Below are 18,686 nucleotides of genomic sequence, written 5' to 3' on the forward strand. Positions count from 1 at the left end.
AGCAACTGAACTGAACTGAATTGAGGAGATTTTAGTGTACACTCAAAATTTTAAAGTATTGGGCTAGGGATTTGTGGACTCCAAGTGAAGGCCCCTAGCATAGACCATAAAGTCCATGTGTGTCCATTTAACTTTGACGGTGAGCAGCACCTACCTGTGTAGGCAGGGGAGGGGAGAATATAGCCTGCTTGAAAGAATGAGGAAGTCTTGGGGCTGTCAGTAGAGAGAGGAGGTGCTCACCTGCATTCCAGAAGGTTGCAGAATACTTAGCGAAAAAGGCGCTGGAACTGAAGACAAAGAGCAGGAAGCTTAATTGCCTTCCTGAGAGATGGATGGAAGGCCCGCAGACAACACCCTTCCCACCCACACACTGCACCTCCCCAAGAAGAGCTGCAACATTATCAAAGGGCTGGCAGAATCAGCCTTTGGGGAAAGTCAACCAGTTAAATACGTTGTTGGTGACACAGGTGGGGAGAGGGTGGCAACTGTGTGTGCTGACATAAAGCGGGTGTGAGGGTGTGGAGGTAATGGGCTGCCACTCTTGGCGGGAGGAAAGGAAGATTTGGGGCGTGGTCAAGGAGAAGCAATCTGGTGGGGGGGTGGTGGGAGCTGTTTTGCATCACAGCAGCAGGAGAGGCAGCTGCGGTGGAAGGAGAACTTGGTGTAAGGCCTGACCCCACCGTGTACCAGCCAGGGGCCCTGCTCGAGGACATGGCCTCAGTTCCTTACCTGGAACTTGTGTGACAGTAACTTCAGAGGAGACCACAATCTCAGATGATTATCCTCAGGTCATCTCTAAGGCTTTTTTTGCTGTGAGGTCCCATGAGCCTAGGAAAGTGCCCTCCGAAAATGCTCTTTGAGGTTTTCAAACCTACTATCCATCAGAGACATGTGGGGTGTTCAACACCAAATAATACAACTCAGTGGGGGGTGGGGGCCTGCGGGTGGTCTGTAACTCTCACCTGGTGCTTCTGAAGTTTCATGTGGTTTGGGAATCACTGTTTTAGACCGTGGGGAGAAACTCCTGGGGATCTTGTCAAAAGGCAGATTCTCAGCCATGAGGTCCAGAGTTAAGGCTTGAGGTGTTTGTTTTTTTTTGTAAGATTCTGTGTTTCTGAAAGACTCACCGATGGTGCATCAATGCCACTCATAGCGTAATCCAGGCAACACCCCCAGCAGCTGTAGCAGCATCATTTGGGAGCTTGTGAGGAATTCAGAATCTCAGGCCCCACCCTAGACCCACTGAATCAGAATCTGCAACTCAAAGTGATTCATAAGCACCTTGAGGTTCGAGAAAGATTGTTCTAGAAGAAGTGACTAACTGATCAGGGAATCAAAGTTGAAAGAGGAATGGGAAGACAAGGCTCGGCTCCTTAAAACAGAGTCTAAGTTAGCGAAGGGCAGAGATTTTCACCTCTTTTAGTTACTGCCATATTTGTGAGCCTGGCACATCATAAGAGCTCAATAAATATTTGTCAAGTGAGTGGATGAGCTAAGAGTCCAGTCTCTGGGGCCAGGTATGAGGCTAGAGTGGGGCCAGTAATCACCATGACTAGATGCCAACTTTTAGGGTCCAAGTCTTTCTAGCCCTCTGTCCAGACAAGATTGGTCCTGATGCTGGCACAGAGCAGAATTCATGGCCATGTGAGGCAGGAATGTATTTAGTTGTATCATCTGTGAAAATGAAAAGGCTATACGAAATTGCAGCCAAAAAATACACTGGTCTTCTCAAGTAGGTCCGCTATAAGAACCAGGGGCTGAGCCAACTAGTGGGGTATGGGTGGCCAAAGGAGCCCCAGCTCCAGAAATAACTCTTCTGGTCTGGAGGAGGGAATCCATGAAGCTGCCTCCAACATGTTTATAGCGGGTAGAATTCAATTACACTCAGCAACAATTCTAGTATACCTCCTCTTCCCTCTGTTTAAAATGGATGTCAGTAAGACCTACCCCAGAGTCAAAGGCAACCAGTATGGCTTTTGTGGGTTGGGGAAATAGTAGATCCTACAAAGGACAAATATGTTTGTTTTTAACTAGCTTAGAGGAACAGACCAATAATTCATATTTGATGTAGTCTTCAAGGGTGTCTAGAAGAGAAAATATTTCTCTTTGTTTTTCCTATGTGTACTATTATCCAAAATTTCTGCATCATCCTAACAATACAAGCTAGGATTCCAGCCAAAGGAAATCCATTCTCAACCTGCCCTAGGAACAAATTGGGTTGAAGATTTCTGACAGATTCTTCAAAACACCATGACCTTTTTCTTAATGATTAAATATACCGTGAACATGAGAGAATGCCTTCTAAAGCAATGTCATTTTTATCATCAATTTCATTTGCTTGATTCCTGCAAATGAATTGAGTAAATAGTAACTGTGCATTCCCTAGGGCTCATGTACCTCTGTCTTGAACTGGGGTCCATGTTTAAGGTAAAGTAAAATGACTATGATAATGGCCATACTAGTCATGGCAAAGTTTCCATGAATAACTATTTTCCTTTCTTTAAAAAAAAAGTTTATTTATTTATTTTGTTTCACTGGGTCTTAGTTGCAGCATGTGGGATCTAGTTCCCTGACCAGGGATCGAGCCCAGGCCCCCCTGCATTGGGAACATGGAGTCTTAGCCATTGGACCACCAGGGAAGTCCCCATGAATAACTGTTTTCAAAAGAATAATAATTTTCCATCATGACTTCCACCCTTTCAACCCAATCCTCAACATAATTTCTAAGTGTTCCAGAGAGGCGGGTCCCACAGAGGGAAACAATCCTCTGAATGTCTTGGCATCTCCTGGCAGGATGGTCCCTGCCTAGCACCCAATCCCCCAAGTTGCCAGGTGCATATAAGGAGGGATCATGAACTCTGACACTACTCATTGGCTGCCAGAAAAGTGATTTAAACTCCTGTACTCCACTGTCCTTGTGTGAATGTATCATTGCACCTTTCTTGCCTTGTGAAAAGAATGGCTAATTAACTTTTCATGTTGTTTAGGAATAGCATTCAATGGTGAGTTGCCATAGTCATGCAAATTCTCAGTCTTTTAGGGCCATTTTGAATGGGTCTGTGTTTCTTTTTTGTTGATCGAGAGAGACAGCGAGTTGTCATGTTCACAAGGATGACCTAACTTGAGCTTCTGTGGTTTGGGATCCTGCCTGCCTGTGTTTCACCCTGTTTTGCCTCCAAGGCAGAAGCCTGTGTCTCTAGCCAGGAGATTGTGGTTAGTTTCCTGGCCTCTGACCGAGGTGGGGACACACCTGCACCCCTGAGGGAGGGAGAGCCTGCGGAGGGTCCATGAGGCCAGGGCTGAGTCACTCAGCTGGGAGACATGTCAAATGGCATTAGAACATCAGTTTGGCACTTAAGGAACAAGGGCCCACACAAAAAGTTATCTGTATGTTAACAATCTAGTCCATTTTCAAACTGAATCAAGAATAGAGATTCACTTGTTATCACCTATTCCAGCATTGGAGTTTATTCTTCATGTGAAATCCTCCTAGGAGAAACCTCAGCTTCACACACAGATCCAAGGCTCCCCACCTGATAATATGTCATCACAGGTCACTCTCTATTACTCCTACAACTCACAGTCCTGTTCCAGGACCAGGCAAATTCAGAAAACCCCACTGCAAGTCAGCATCTTAGATAAATCACTTTCCTTTCTTAAAAAAAATTATTTGAAATGTAACTTGAATAAACCTGAGTCTCCTTCCTTCCTTATGTAGTTCCATCTTCACATGGTATACTATTCAAAAGAAACATAAGTTGAACTCCAAATGCCTTAAAAATCATGGAAACCTTTGAGAAGTTTCCTGAGAAGTGACCATTTTTCTCACCCAAAGTCCCATTCAACAGCCATACCTAGCCCATTCTCTCTCCAGAGAATGGCTTTCCCCTTTATCTTGTAGATTAATTTAGCCTCTTTGATGTCTACCATCCTTTATCCTAGCAACCATCTAATTCAGCCATAAGAAAAGGGAGGGGGTGGGCAGGGAGGACTTGCCAAGCAGCCCAGAGTCCTCCCATAGAAAGCCAGAAGGGAAGAAAGTCTGTAACTACCTGTGCATCGGGATCTTGGTCCAGAGGTAAGAAAAGGGAAAGAATGAAAAGGATGCCCATAGTACTCTTAGGACCCAAGGGACCTTCTGCATCCTGAAGATGGCAGCCTCCTGAACAGGGCTGGGTCCCCACATGGCTGCCCTGAACGCAGGCAGTGAGATCCTTAGGCCCCTCCACAGGGTCCTGGGACTACTTAACCCAAACAGAAGTAATCACAGCAATCTGCATATGTCTGTCTCTCTGTGAGGCAAGAGATTTGATGGATTCAGACAGTTTTGATGTAACGTGATGTGCAGCCAAAAGGGAAAATTGGGATCCACATCCACCTTGATTTTCATGGCAGTAAGCCATTCCAAATGAAGGGGGCAAAACTTTTCAAAAGATGTCTTCTGTGATTCAGAATAACTGAGTCCAGTTTAATCTGGTGCATGGTGAAGTTAAAGAGCTACAGGAGTGCTTCAAGTGTGTTTTGCAGTTTTCAGAGTTACTAATTAGCTCCATGACATTAAGGTTAATGAGGTAAAACATCTATAAATTAAGATGACGGCCAAATCAAGAAGAAAGCCCCCAACTCCTGCTCTACCATGAAAACACTCCAATTTCACTCTTTCAGGCTGTCCATTTGATTAAATTTGATTATGTGTGAATATGTACAAATGTATAATTATACAATTCATACTTAAATTAGAACTACCTTGCCCGAAGCTCCTTTCTAAATGTATTCAGTGCCAATAAGACAGCAAGTCAGTAGTTAACTATTAACAGAATGAACTGATTTGATGAAAGTCTAGGAGTGACACTTCCCAAAGAGCAAAAGTCTGTGTGTTAGATTTAAAAAAATGTTCCTAGACTCTCCTGGTGGTACAGTAGATAACAATCTGCCTGCCAATGCAGGGAACATGGATTCGATCCCCGGTCTGGGAAGATTCCACATGCTGCAGAGCAATTAAACCTGTGTACCACAACTACCAAGCCTGCACTCTAGGACCTGGGAGCCACGACTAGAGAAGCCACTGCAATGAGAAGCCTGCACACCCCAATTAGAGAGTAGCCCCCACTTGCCGCAACTAGAGAAAAGCCTGTGCAGCAACAAAGATCCAGCATAAACAAAAATAACTTTTTAAAAAAGAAAAAAATACATTCCTAAAAATTTGGAACAAACTTTCCAAAAAAATAAAACAAACTCTGGAAAATAAAATTATGAACTTTATTGACTATAGAGGAATTTGCGATTTAGAGAACATTCTGACAAATCCTTTTGTAATCTGAAGGATTCTATGCCACTTAAACTCTCTATTTTTACATGTGAGTTTTTCAGACTGTTATGAGCCTAGGCCCTGGAGTCAGGAGAATCAGGTTAACACCTTGACTCTACCACTTACTAGCCCTGTGTCCTTGGGCAAGTTACTTAAACTTCTGTGCCTCAGTTTCTGCATCTGTAAAATGGGGATTATAGTAGCCTATCTCATAGGGTTTTTGTGAGAATGAAATGTGATAATTCACATAAATCATTTAGCATAGGACCTGAAACACAGCAAGTACAAAGTAAATTATGATAATTACAAGGGACGTAGAGCCCAACTGGACTTCAACTTTTCTTCTTGAGCCTTTTGCAAGGAATACAGAGCCTTGAAGCATGGGTTTAGTAAGACAAAGTTCCTTGGAATTTATGATGGAGGCATAGTTGCTCATTATCAAGCTAGTTTGAGTGGAATATTTAGCTGTTTTCCTTTTGTTGAGAACTTGATGCACTTCCTTTCTTTTCCCTCTCACTAACTTAAAAGATTAGTTATTATGTTCTGGGCATCCAGATCCCTGGGAATGGAAAGTAGCCCAGAGACTCATTTATATTTGATAGATGGGCCTTGAATAGAAATGGCATCCCTTGGGGCATATTTGGAGGCTTTGGCTTTACAGAGGAAATTTCCCCATCTTCTGATGCTCTCTGATCCTTTTGACTGGATCCACTTCCTCCTGGAAGAGATGGTGGGAAGCATGGTCTGGTGGGAGCAGATTCTCAAAACAGCTATCCTACTTCTGGAGAACCCCATTGTGTGTGTGTGCACACGCATATTCATGCATGTCCTCGCATTGTATATGTGTGTGTGTATACTCACACATGTCCCCACACTGTGTGTGTGTCCTTACACTGTGTATGTATACTCATGCATGTCCCCATTCCTAGCAAGGAAGGATATTCTCTTAAGCTATAAGATTAAAGAGCTCCACGAGTAAACATATAATACAAAATGTCAATTACTGGTTCTGGTGACCAGAGAATGAACCCCATTTCAATTACAGGAAGAGAAGAGGAAACTGAAACCCTGCAAAGAGTAGGGCCCTGAAGCTGTTGCCCAGGTCGGCCCAGCCCAGCCAGCCGACTTTTGCTTAGTTAGTCGTCGAAGAACACAGGCTTGAGCCTGCCTATTGCATCAGTTGCTCCCCAGCTGCCCTTCCCCACCCCACCCTGGAAAGTGGTAGGGAGAGCTACGTAACAGCCTGTGAGGCAACCACTCAGGCAGAGGGACGTCTGGAAGAGACTGTCTCACTCCTTCCAGCCAGGCCCCACCCAACAGGCACTCCTGATCCAAGTCCGTGAAGGGAAAGCACATTTCGGGCCCCGAGTCCTCCCAGCTGTCCTAACACTACACGCAGCCCTTTCTACCTCCACCTGGACATCATGCGGTGATGGACAGGACTTCTGAGCCTTCTCTTTCGGTCAAAGTGGGATCTAGAATCTCAGAATGTTAGGGCCAGAAGACCTCAGAGGGCACCTGAACCAACATTCCCATTTTACAGATGATAAAATTGAGGCCCAATGGGGATGGGGGAGGCTATGCTGGAAAAGTTGGCTGTTTGGGGCTATTATTCCCTTGCTACCACTTCAGGGCTTCTCTCTGCCCTGCTCGCACTTCTGGGGAGGCTGATGCTGGTTGGTTAACAGGTGGAAGCCCATGATAGCAGTAGCCATCACCTGAGCCCCAGGTTTAAAAGACACACATGGACTTGTACACACGTAGGGGTTTGGAAATATGAGTTGGCTGGTCAACTTGAGCATGTTACTGACAAGGGGGTATTGGGGTTATTTTCCGGTGGGACTAGCATGTCACTAAAGCAGGCCTTTTGATAATATTAAAAAAAAGATTTTTTTTTTTTAAAGCAAAACAGAATTTTAGATTTTAATCCTATTTGTAGGGTTTCTAAGTCTTTGTTTTACAGAATTGCTTGTTTGCCTCAGCTGTCTCCTCCCGGTCTCTGCTCTGGAGGAGATGGGACAAGTCTGGAGTCCAAACAGTTGTAATTTTGTATCTTGGTGTCTGAGTGTGAAATTATTCCCTTCCTTTGTTAAGATTCCTGAGGAGTTACTATTTTTTTTTTCTTTTATAATAAAAACAAACCCCACTTTTGTCCTTACAAAAAAAAAAAAAAAAAAAAATTGAGGCCCAGAGAAGCAAAATGACTTGCCAAAGAGCCCACAGCTAGAGTGAATCAGCTTGCTCAATCTATAGCTCACATCTCCCCTCTCTCCTTGCACAACCTCAGAAACAAAGGACCAAAGTATTTGGACTTGAGAAATATTTGAATGGAAGACACCAGAAATGAGTGCTCTGAGATCTGTAAAGTCATTTAAGATGGAGAGTAGGATGCTTAGGAGATTCTAATGAGTGAGGCTGAAATCCATTCTGAACCTGTGCAGGAGAATCCCTTAATCCAAGTCTTGCAGGAGAGCAGGCCAATTTTAGACTGAGCTGGACAGGAGCAGACTGGGGAAGGGAGGGACCCATTCTGGAGCAGTCCCAGAAAGCCTAACCAATGCCTGGCTCTTCCCCCAGCCTTCAAGTCCCCGGAATACTGGGAAATCTCAGGTCCACTAAGGCAGGTCGTCAGTTTCCAGGTTGAACTCAACTACCAGGCCCACTGTGGGGGACCAGGATGCACAAAGAAAGCATCCATCAGCTGAAGTTACGAACATGGGACTCCAGGGCACTGAGTGGAGATCAATAACTACTGACAATGTATGCTGATTTAAAGGGTATATTGAGATTTGGACCATAAAACTGAGCACTGGAAAATTGATGCTTTTGAACTGTGGTGCTAGAGAAGACTCTTGAGAGTCCCTTGGACAGAAAGGTGATCAAACCAGTCAATCCTAAAGGAAATTAACCCTGAATATTCATTGGAAGGACTGACACTGACGCTGAAGCTCCAATACTTTGGCCATCTGATGCGAAGAGTCGAAAAAACCCTAGAAGAATCGGAAAAAACCTAGAAGAGTTGAAAAAAACATTTGAAAAAGCCCTAATGTTGGGAAAGATTGAAGGCAGGAGGAGAAGGGGGTGACAGATGAGATGGTTGGATGGCATCATTGACTCAATGGACATGAGTTTGAGCAAACTCTGGGAGACAGTGAAGGATAGGGAAGCCTGGAGTTTTGCAGTCCATGGGGTGGCAGAGTCGGACAAGGCTAAGTGACGGAACAACAACAGAAGCTAGAGCTACACACAAATCCACATACATATTCTTTTTAAAAAATCATTTTATTGAGGTATGACTGACACACAAAAAGCTGAAGGTACTTAATGTACACAATTTGATGAGTTTGGAATACACACATGTTCTTTATTTACATGTAGTTCCACCGAAGCTCAGTCCAAGAGGAGTCCAGCTTCCTGGGTCACTTGCAGCTGAGAAGGGCAGCCTCACTGAGCTTTAGCTGATGAAGGATCAACATCGACTCCTGCTCTCTCTGGGACCTTGTTTAAGAACCACCTTTTTTGGTTTTTAACCCAAAGTCTTCCAGCAACAAGTGATGTCCTGCAGTTTTTAGGCTTTTCCTGGACTCTGGAAACCTCATGCTGAGTCTCTCTCTGAGCCTGACACTGATTTAACAGACACCTATGCTATTTATCTGGCACCTGTGACTTTGCTGAAGGCAATATCTTCTTTAATTGACTTCTAGAATGGCCCACATTCTCACAGCCCCTTAGGACTTGAGAGCTCAGCCATGTTCTCCTGCTGACACCCAGGTCCTAAGAGATTAAAATTCTTCAATCCACCTTTCTGATTCAGGGGGGCTCTACTTTTTTTTTTGGTTGCCTTGGGTCTTAGTTGCAGTGTGTGGGCTTAGTTGCCCTGAGGCATGTGGGACCGGGGCATCCTCGACCGAAGCCGTGTCCCTTGCGTTGGATGGCAGATTCTTAACCACTGGACCACCAGGGAAGTCCCTTAGGGCTCTACTCTTACTATGCAATTATTCACCTTGAATTTCTTACCATTATCTCAAAGGGGCAAGAGGCATTTTTCCTTCTTTTCAGCCTGCTGCACACAGATTTTCCAGCTGCCGGTTAAATGCTGGGCCCCAGCAGGTACCAATGAACACAACACCATCCACTATCAGGTGTGCTCCTCGGAGAGCCATGGGGTCCACATGAAAACCGGAGGACAGGGCTTCACTGTGTTCATGGGGCTCCCCCATTTGGTCACCAAGCCCCTCGCTGGTGCACCTAGGAAGCCACCCTGACACATCACCCTTCACCCCTCCTCAGAAGGATGGGCACTTATCAAGAGCCTGTGAATCAGGCAACCCCACAGAGAGGGGCAGGGGACACAGGAGCTCACAGTGGGGACAGGGACAGGGGACAGTCCTGTGAGCAAGAGCATCTGGCACAGTTAGAGTGAGGAAGCAGGCAACAGGAGAGGAACCAGGGGAGAGGCTTAGATGATGAGCCTCAGGCAACCGGAGGGGGTCCAATCCAACATTATTAAACAGCTTTCTATCTTTTGCCTAATTAAGTTTCATAAGTCAACTCAAATGTTTGCCCCCATTTTCTGCCCCCAAAGAAGAAGATAAGAGGATAGCTGGCCCAAGGATCTGGAATTTGGAAATGATCAATTTCCAAGTACGGGGAAAATTCATGAAAAATGAGCACACATATTCCATCTTCATCCCAGTCCTGCCATGGACAGCACAGTCCAAAGGAGAGCTGAATAACAGAGCGTAAAGGGAAATTAGAGATGAGATCATTTAGTCAACATCCTCATTTTACAGATGTGAAAACTGAGACCCAGGGAGGTGCTCAAAATCACCGTCAATAACTGCAGAACCTGTAGGACTAGAACTCTGGCTCCTAACTCCCAGTCGATGTGTTTTCTTCCATTTTACCCAGGGGCTAGGTTTCTATCGCAGAAGCCATGACTATTCAGGGGTAAAAGTTTGCCTTGGAGCGCCCTCCTCTGGCTATGGGCAGCCACTGGAGTAGCTCTGAGGATGTAGGCCTGGTTTCTTGGAGTTGAGTGTGGAACAGAATCACCTGCAGGTGATTAAAGCATTGCTGAGCCCACCCTAAAAGTTTCTGATTCTGTAGGTCTGGGGTGGGGCCCAGTGATAGGCATGTCTAACCAGTTCCCAGGTGATGCTGATACAAAGATTATTGAGACTCTCTGGTGTAGGCAGAGATCTTGCAGTAAGAATACCCGGGTTCAAGTTCCAGCTTTGCCATACACGGACTGTAACATTGAACATGACGCTACTTAATCTCTTGGCATCTCAGTCTCTTCATCTTATGACGGTAACTATAATAACCACCCATCAGGTAAATGCATAAAATAAATAAATCAGATATAAAATTACCTGAAGAGTGCTGTTACTGATGCTATGTGAATACATAGACTCACAGATATATGACCTCTGTCTGGAGAAATAGCATTGTGGGCCAAGAAATGGCCATGGTAACAGAATTGTTCTCTTGCTCTCTCTCTCTTTTTTTTTAATGTTTATTTAATTTGGCTGCACCGGATCTTAGTTGCGACATGTAGGATCTGGTTCCCTGACCAGGAATTGAACCTATGCCCCCTGCATTGGAAGGACAGAGTCCCAGCCACTGGACCATGAGGAAAGTCCCCAGAAGCATTCTCTTAATGCTACTCAAAATACCATGAATCTAGCAGAAATGGTGTTCATTCTAACACAAATGTTGCCTGAAGAATTATTAGCCTGGCACTGGTTTACCAAAGTAAATGACACGGTCCCTGCCCTAGAGGAGCCACTAGGAGGAAGATAAACATGCAAATCCCAATAATTACCCTACTGGGTGATGAGCCAGGAAAGGAACCCTATCCCTTGGGAGCACAGAGCAATCAACCCTGTGTAAGGAGTCAGGTAAGGCTTTGAAGAGGCAACGAGTGGGGTCTTGAAGGGTGAATAGGAGTTCTTTGAGAAGTGTCAGTGGGCACTTCAGACAGAGGAAACAATATGCAAAGTAGCCACAGAGATGTGAACATGCATGTGTCCAGGGAAATAATGTAGTTCTATGTTGCTAGAGCTCAGTGGGTCTGGGAAAAATAACAGAAGAGGGGTTTGGCCAGGAAGGCTGAGGCAAGATTTTGCAGAAGCCTGATGCCAGGCTGAGGAGTTGGGACCTGATCCTGAGTCTGATGGGAACCCATTAGAAGACACCCACCTCCACCCTGGAAGAGTCCTTGGAAAAAATCCCTAATGAATCCCCAAGATGAAGATTTATGAGCCAAGGGCCTTCACCACCCTCCTCAGTTCCCCCAGTGCCTGCAAACCTCCTCGGCCAGGAAGCCAAGCCCAGAAACGCCTCCTGAGCTGGGTGGGGGCCCTTGGGAACCTGGAAGGCACGAGAAGCAATGGGGCAGCCTCCCACCTCTTACCTTCATCAGATAGGCCCCACTCTCCCCAAGGTTTCCTCATCCCCTTCTCCCCATGGGCGTGGAGACACTGAGAGGACAAAAGGCTGTTATCTCAAGCTAAGAAGTCTGGGAGGTGTAGGCGCCCTTGGAATCGGGAGAATGAGTGCTCTCTGGCAGGTGGGCAGGCAGCCTCTGACTGCAATCCAGGAAAAGGTCTGTACCGACCTACACATGGGTAGCAAGCCCCTTACCTCACTGACCTGGCTGAGGTCCAGAGAGCTCGGGAGCTGAAAGGAGCCTGAGAGGTCATCTATCCCAGGTGCCTCCTTTAAAGACGAAATAAACACTCAGTGGTCAGGTCAACTGCCCGTGATGGCTGTCTATCTCTCTTTCCCTACTTCTGACGCCAAGATATAAAATCCGAGCCAAAGGGAAACTGGCGCTTTCTGTGTCCTGACCTCCCTCCCTCCTCCTAAAGTCAATCCCAGAGCACACACCTCACCCCTTTATCCACACTCCCCGCCCACACCCACCCTGCCCCCCAGCCAAGCCCCCGACCCTTGTTAGACCCAGGCTTTTGTTTCCAAATGGGTAGATACTGAAATGTGTAGAAGAAAGTGGTCTCTACTATTTTTGAAAACTGCAGTGGTGAGAAAAGGGAACAAAGTGCTAGTCTAAACTGTGTGGGTTTGGGTTTTCATCCCAGTTCCTCTATCTCCTGTGGAGGGGAAAGCAAACTGCTCTTGTGGGAATAATCCCTTTTGTTTTTAGGCAAATATTTTAATAGGATTTTGGGTTATGCAGGGATAAAACGTAAACCTATTCTGGAAAAGAGACAATGCAATTCAGAACAATGTGAAACTACAGGCTCTGCATCATAATTATAAAAGGTGGTTTTCTTATGGAGTGAGTGGCATCTCGTCAGGGTTTATGGGAAGTTTTCTGAGTGTTGCCGAGTGGCCTTAGTTGTGCTTTGGGGACTTGAGAGTGGGGCCTGCGTCTACAGTGGGAGAGAGCTGGACTGAGTGGCTGATGGGCAGGGAGGGCAGGTCTATGTACAATTCCCAGATTTCTCACAAACCTGGAGGAGGGAACCCCAGCAAGATCATGGCCACTGGCGCTGCTTCTCTTTTGTTTGGGGCTTGTGATTTGTTCCTCCCTCTGGCAGGGCTACATAAAAAAAACCTGAACTTCTTCTAAAATGACTACAAAACCAAGTGAAACTGACCCATCCACCCCTGGCACCCCTGCCACTGTCAGCTTGGAGCAGGAGCACCTCCCTGACACCAGAACCTCACCCACCTTTACACTCTGCTCTTTGATGAAGCCTAGTGTCTGATGCGGAGAAGGCAATGGCAACCCACTCCAGTACTCTTGCTTGGAAAATCCCATGGACGGAGGAGCCTGGTAGGCTGCAGTCCATGGGGTCGCTAAGAGTCGGACACGACTGAGCGACTTCACTTTCACGCACTGGAGAAGGAAATGGCAACCCACTCCGGTGTTCTTGCCTGGAGAACCCCAGGGACGGGGGAGCCTGGTGGGCTGCCGTCTATGGGTCACACAGAGTTGGACACGACTGAAGCGACTTAGCAGCAGCAGCAGCAGCAATGTCTGATGGAATGTGGCCAAAACCGACAGAACCTCTCAGTTCCTAAATATTCTTATTTTGAAAAACCTTTTTCACAAATACTTTACTTTGAAAAGGTAAAAAACTTTATTTTGAAAAAGTTATTCTAGGGAACTGGATCATCCTGGGATTAAGGGTGCGTGTCCTATCAGGCATAGGAACTGGGCTTGAGTCAGTAACCAAGGGAAGGAATCAATGGACATCAAGAGGTTACAGGGGACTTCCCTAGTAGCCCAGTGGTTAAGAATTTGCCTTGCAATGCAGGGGACACGGCTTCGATCCCAAGTCTGGGAACTAACATCCCACATTCCACAGTGCAACAGAGCAATTAAACCTGCCTATGCACCACAACTATAGAGCCCATGTGCCACAACAAAGATCCCACGTGCTACAACTATAAGACTGGATGCAGCCAAATAAACATTTTAAAAAATAAAGTAACAGCTATGAAGGTGCAAAATGATTCTTAAAAAATGGGGGTAAAGGAATTCTGTCTTACATTAGTATAAAAATTACTCTATTAATAAGAAAACATAAATATATATATTTATATTTTAACATACATATAGTATAAAATTTAAAATAATTTACAACAGAAAAATTTATGATAATATAAAGTAATATGCTACTTTATAGAAAACATAAATAATACGTGAACATGTAAAAACCATAAATATCACCAATTACCTAACCCCCTCAAAATGAATCGATGTCAACATTTGGGATACTATCTTCAGATATTCCTCTATGCATATAAACAAATAAATAAACAGATAACTAGATATATTGAACACCCACCCATGCTTATTTTATAATTCCAATGAAAAGAGAACATGTTATTTTCCAATAGTTCTATTAATAGCAACAGTCCCAGAACTCTCATTGGCCCAGCTTGGATTCCAGGCTCAAGGAACTCTGAATTCAGAACCCACAAAAGTCACTTTAACCTATAAGATAGCTTAAAATGAACTAAATATTTACTTTCTCGAGTTGTTACACTTAATTAAATAAATGAGACCATGCATGTGGAAGATTTCTGCAAATATCAGTGATTACTAAAATCATTAATTACATGTATTATTAATATCATCACCACCCTTGCCACATCATCCTTCTTCCTCCCCTCTTCTTGCTTTATGTAGTTTTCTGCTTTTTCCTCTTCCTACCAAGTCTCCATCATGTCTGGGTTAACCCGGCTGTGGCTGACTGGTAAGGAGACCACGTGCTATTTATAGCAGTGTTTCCTCAGGCAGTGTGGTGTGTGGTGATGTGGGAACACACCATTTAAGGGATACTTCTATCTCTCACTGCAGCCCAACTGGCTTCTGAGAACTTTGTCTACAGTGAGGAAGAATGTAGAGAACGTACTCCTCTCCTCACAGCAGAGCAAGCTCTGCCTTTTATACCACCTGGTCAACCATTTAGGCATAGATCTGGTAGAATACAAGTTGTTATTCAGGCAGTGTCTGAAATGATGCATTCCTGTCAGCAGACCTACAGAAGGACATTTCAGCTGGAGAGAGACTAGAAAAAACTCAGTCATCCCAAGCCTAGAGAGGACATTGGTGTGAGAATTGGCATTTTAGTTTGGCAAACTGAAGATTGGCAGCAGATCAGGGACTACAAGGACTGAGTGCATAAAGTCCTTTATGGAATCTTGGACATGTTACATAAGTAGTTTGGGAATAATTAAATTCCTAACTTAAAAAGCAGGTGGTTGACAACACCTGTACACTGGAATTGAATAATTAAGTAAATGAATGGCAGGTGGTGAGAGCCAGGTTTCTTATTGTTGGAGTAGGTGTTTACAGACAGACAGGAGAAGGGTAGAATGATCCATGTGGTAATGACTTAGAGACATAAGTGGGAAATCATGTATAACTTGATATAATACAGATGGTTACATATGGAAATATTTACAGATATATGTACACATATATGGGTTAGTATACACACATCTATTTCCTTGCTGTGTCAGCCTAGAGGATCGAGAAGCAATGACATCCCAGTAGCAACAAGCACACCTACTGCCAGAACTTGGTTTCTAATACCATTTTTCAATAAAAGGACTAGGTCACCTTGAAGAAATGGTTGATCTAGAACTGGGGCAGGAAATAAACAGAATGATCCAGGAGCATCTTACAAAGCTCAAAACTCCACAGTGATGGGGTTTGGAGTGGGTAGAGAACACAAAGGAATACAGAAGCCAATTGAAACAGCTCCTAAGGGCTAAAGCTGTAACAATTTGAACAAGAAAATAAAGTGTTATTGTATTATAACCCAAAGTATAAAATGAATATTCATGAGTACATACTAATACAAATAAAAAATTGAATAATTAGATAAATGAGGGAGAAAAGGTGAACCTCCATATAGAAGAATTCCAAATAACTTGTGTATTACAGATACTCTGCCTTCAAGGAGATGGAGAAGTCATGTTGACATATATGTTCTTGATATGATGACAGTGGTCTTCCTCTCCCCAAAATCCACACCCCAGTCAGATCATGAGAAAAACATTAGACAAATCCCAATTGAATGACATTCTATAAAATACCTGACTGTCAATCTGTTAAAGTCATCAAAAACAAGAAAATTCCAAGAAACTGTCATAGTCGAGAGGAGCCTCAGGAGACACGACAACTAGATAACATAGTATCCCGGATGTGATCCTACAACAGAAAAGGGAAATTGGAGGAAAAACTACAGAAAACTGAATTAAGATTGGACTCTGTCATTCATGGGGTCACAAAGAGTCAGACACGGCTGAGAGACTGAATAACAATAATGGTGTACCAACACTGATTCATTAATCATGACAAATGTGCCATACTGATGTAGGATGTTAATAATAGAGGGAATTGGGTGAGGAGTATATGAGAACTCTGTACCATCATTGTAATTTTTCTGTAAATCTAAAACTATTTTAAAACAAAAAGTTTATTTTAAAAAAATGTACCATACACCAAAATGTTAATATTGATTATTTCTGGATGGTAGGATCATACAAGTTTGCTTCAAATTTTCTACCAAGTATGTACTATTTATATATCTGAAACCATTTTTTAAAGTAGGTATGAACTTCCACTTAGAGATAACAAACTGATCATGTATCTTTATCTCCTCTTCCTCCACAGACTCCACAAAATTCTTTTTAAAGTAAAGACTCATGAGAATACAGAGGGTGGAAATGAGGACATCAATGGACAAGACTGAGTTCAGTAATTTGGGCTGGAAAGGACTTCCCTGCTGGTCCAGTGGCTAGGACTCTGCTCTTCCAATGCAGGAGGGCTCAGGTTTGATCCCTGGTCAGGGAATTAGATCCCATATGCCCTAACTAAAGACCTTGCAGCCGCAACGAAGATAGAATATCCTGTGTGCCACATGACAGCCAAATAAATAAATAATTTTTAGAAGAAAAAAAGTGGCTGGGAGAATGGTAACAGAGTCGCCAGAATAGAGGAAACTAAGACTTAAAGGACCTGGAGAGGAACTGATGGTGATGAGTGAGCAGACTCTCCCCACAGAGCCCAGAGAGGCAGGGGTCTTAGAGGCAGCAGGTTCTGCAAGAAGTGAGTGTGAAGCATGGGATTAGACTCTAGGGAACTGGCTAGAAGAGATCTATAAAGAAATTACAACTCTAGATACCCTTCCATAACATGATCAGGAACCATGCCCCTACCAGAGAGTGGAGGTTTCTCTAGAGAAATTGAATCAGAGCATCCCCAAATTCCGGGATTCCAGCAAGAAAAAGGGCAGATGTCGGATTAAGTGTCAGTTCACATGATAATAGTGGGGCCCTCCACCAGACTCCTTCCCAGAAAGGAACTTTCAGGCATATGTCCCTGGGGATAGAAGATTCACTGGAAAAAAATTTACCTGCCCCCGAGAGAAATCCTCAAAATGTTGGCTTTTCATGGTTCCCCAATGAAATGGCCTGAGGATGAAGCCCACCAGTCTAATCCTTGCCCACACACACAGCTGTCAATCACACTGACACTCACTGTTACATAGGACTGGACAGCCTGAAATCACCAGAAATCTACAGGAAGTATCCCACATGAAAGAGAGAGACTAAAGCAAACAAACATTAAAATAAAAAAGGAACTCAGAAGAAATAGAGATAATTTAAGAAAATGATTTTTGAATTTTAAAAGTTTATGTATATATTTAGTCACCTCAGAGAGCTAAAAGAAGATACACATCCATGAAAAAGAATTGTTGAGTTGTTCAGTTGTGGCCGACTCTTTTGCAACCCCATGAACTGTAGCCTGCCAGGCTCCTCTGTCCATGGGATTTTCCAGGCAAAAATACTGGAATCAGTTGCCATTTCCTCCTCCAGGGGATCTTCCCCTCCAAGGGATCAAACCCAAGTCTCCAGGTCTCCTGCACTGCAGACAGATCCTTTAACACCGAGCCACTGGGGAAGCCATGGTGTAAAAAAAGGAATAATCAGAGAATGAGCAAGAGCAATTAGGAATTTTAAACAGATAGTTAAAACTAAAAATTAAACAAAAGAGTAGGAAAATAAACTTGAAGATATCTCCTAGAAAGTAGAATAGAAAGACAGATGAAAATGAGGAGAGAAAGAGTATTAGAGGATTATTCAAGTTCTGACATCTGTATGCAGTTTCAGGAAAGAGAAAGCAAAGAATAGTAAGTTATTTTAAAAATAATAACAATGTAAGAAAATTTCCCATTAGTGAAAGAGATAAACATCCAAACTGAAAACACCCACTGAATGTCCAGTAGAATATAGGGAAAATACCAAGGCAATAACTTGAATTTCAGAATGCCCAGATAAAAGAAAGAAATCATAACGTCTAGAGAGAAAAATCACATCGTATGTGAAGGAGTAAAAAGCTGGGGCATCAGATACCTCAACAGTGGTACAAGATACTGGAGGATAGTAGTGTTGGGAACCCAAAGTTCTGAGTGAAAACTATTTTAATCCTAGAATTCTATACTTATCCAAATAAAGGCTATGTGTAAGTGTGGAACAAGGATATTTTCAGATATGTAAGAACTCGAAAATTTTACCTCCCACATACCTTTTCTTAGGAAGATAGTGAAGGGTGTGATTCAGTGAGATGCAAGACTAAGCCAAGAAGGAGGAACAAAGAAATTCCAGAAAACAGAAGAACAATTCAAAGGAGAAGACTGATAAAAGGAAGTCCTAAGATGACACCTGAGCCCCAGGTACAGAGAAAAACCCATTCAAACTGAAGCAGGAAAACAGAGGATTTGAGGGGTGGGACAGTGGAGAGAGAATAGTGATAGATTATTTGATACATTTATTTATTTGAGGGGAAAAACATTGTTAGATATTTAACAGATACATAAAGAACATTTTT

At 43.7% G+C, this 18,686-nt stretch overlaps 1 protein-coding gene across 1 annotated transcript in view; it reads left to right on the forward strand.

Annotated features, from left to right (window-relative positions):
* The window catches only part of RBKS (ribokinase), a 131,083-nt gene extending 112,599 nt beyond the window's left edge, over window positions 1-18,484 (forward strand). The window contains exon 8 of the mRNA XM_070449971.1: window positions 16,470-18,484. Coding sequence (XP_070306072.1) covers window positions 16,470-16,490 — 21 coding nt within the window. The 3' untranslated portion in view covers window positions 16,491-18,484. The remainder of the gene's footprint in view (window positions 1-16,469) is intronic.
* Window positions 18,485-18,686: the final 202 nt, after the last annotated feature.

The sequence above is a fragment of the Odocoileus virginianus genome, chromosome 2, assembly GCF_023699985.2.
Source record: "Odocoileus virginianus isolate 20LAN1187 ecotype Illinois chromosome 2, Ovbor_1.2, whole genome shotgun sequence".
Classification (NCBI taxonomy): Eukaryota; Metazoa; Chordata; class Mammalia; order Artiodactyla; family Cervidae; genus Odocoileus; species Odocoileus virginianus.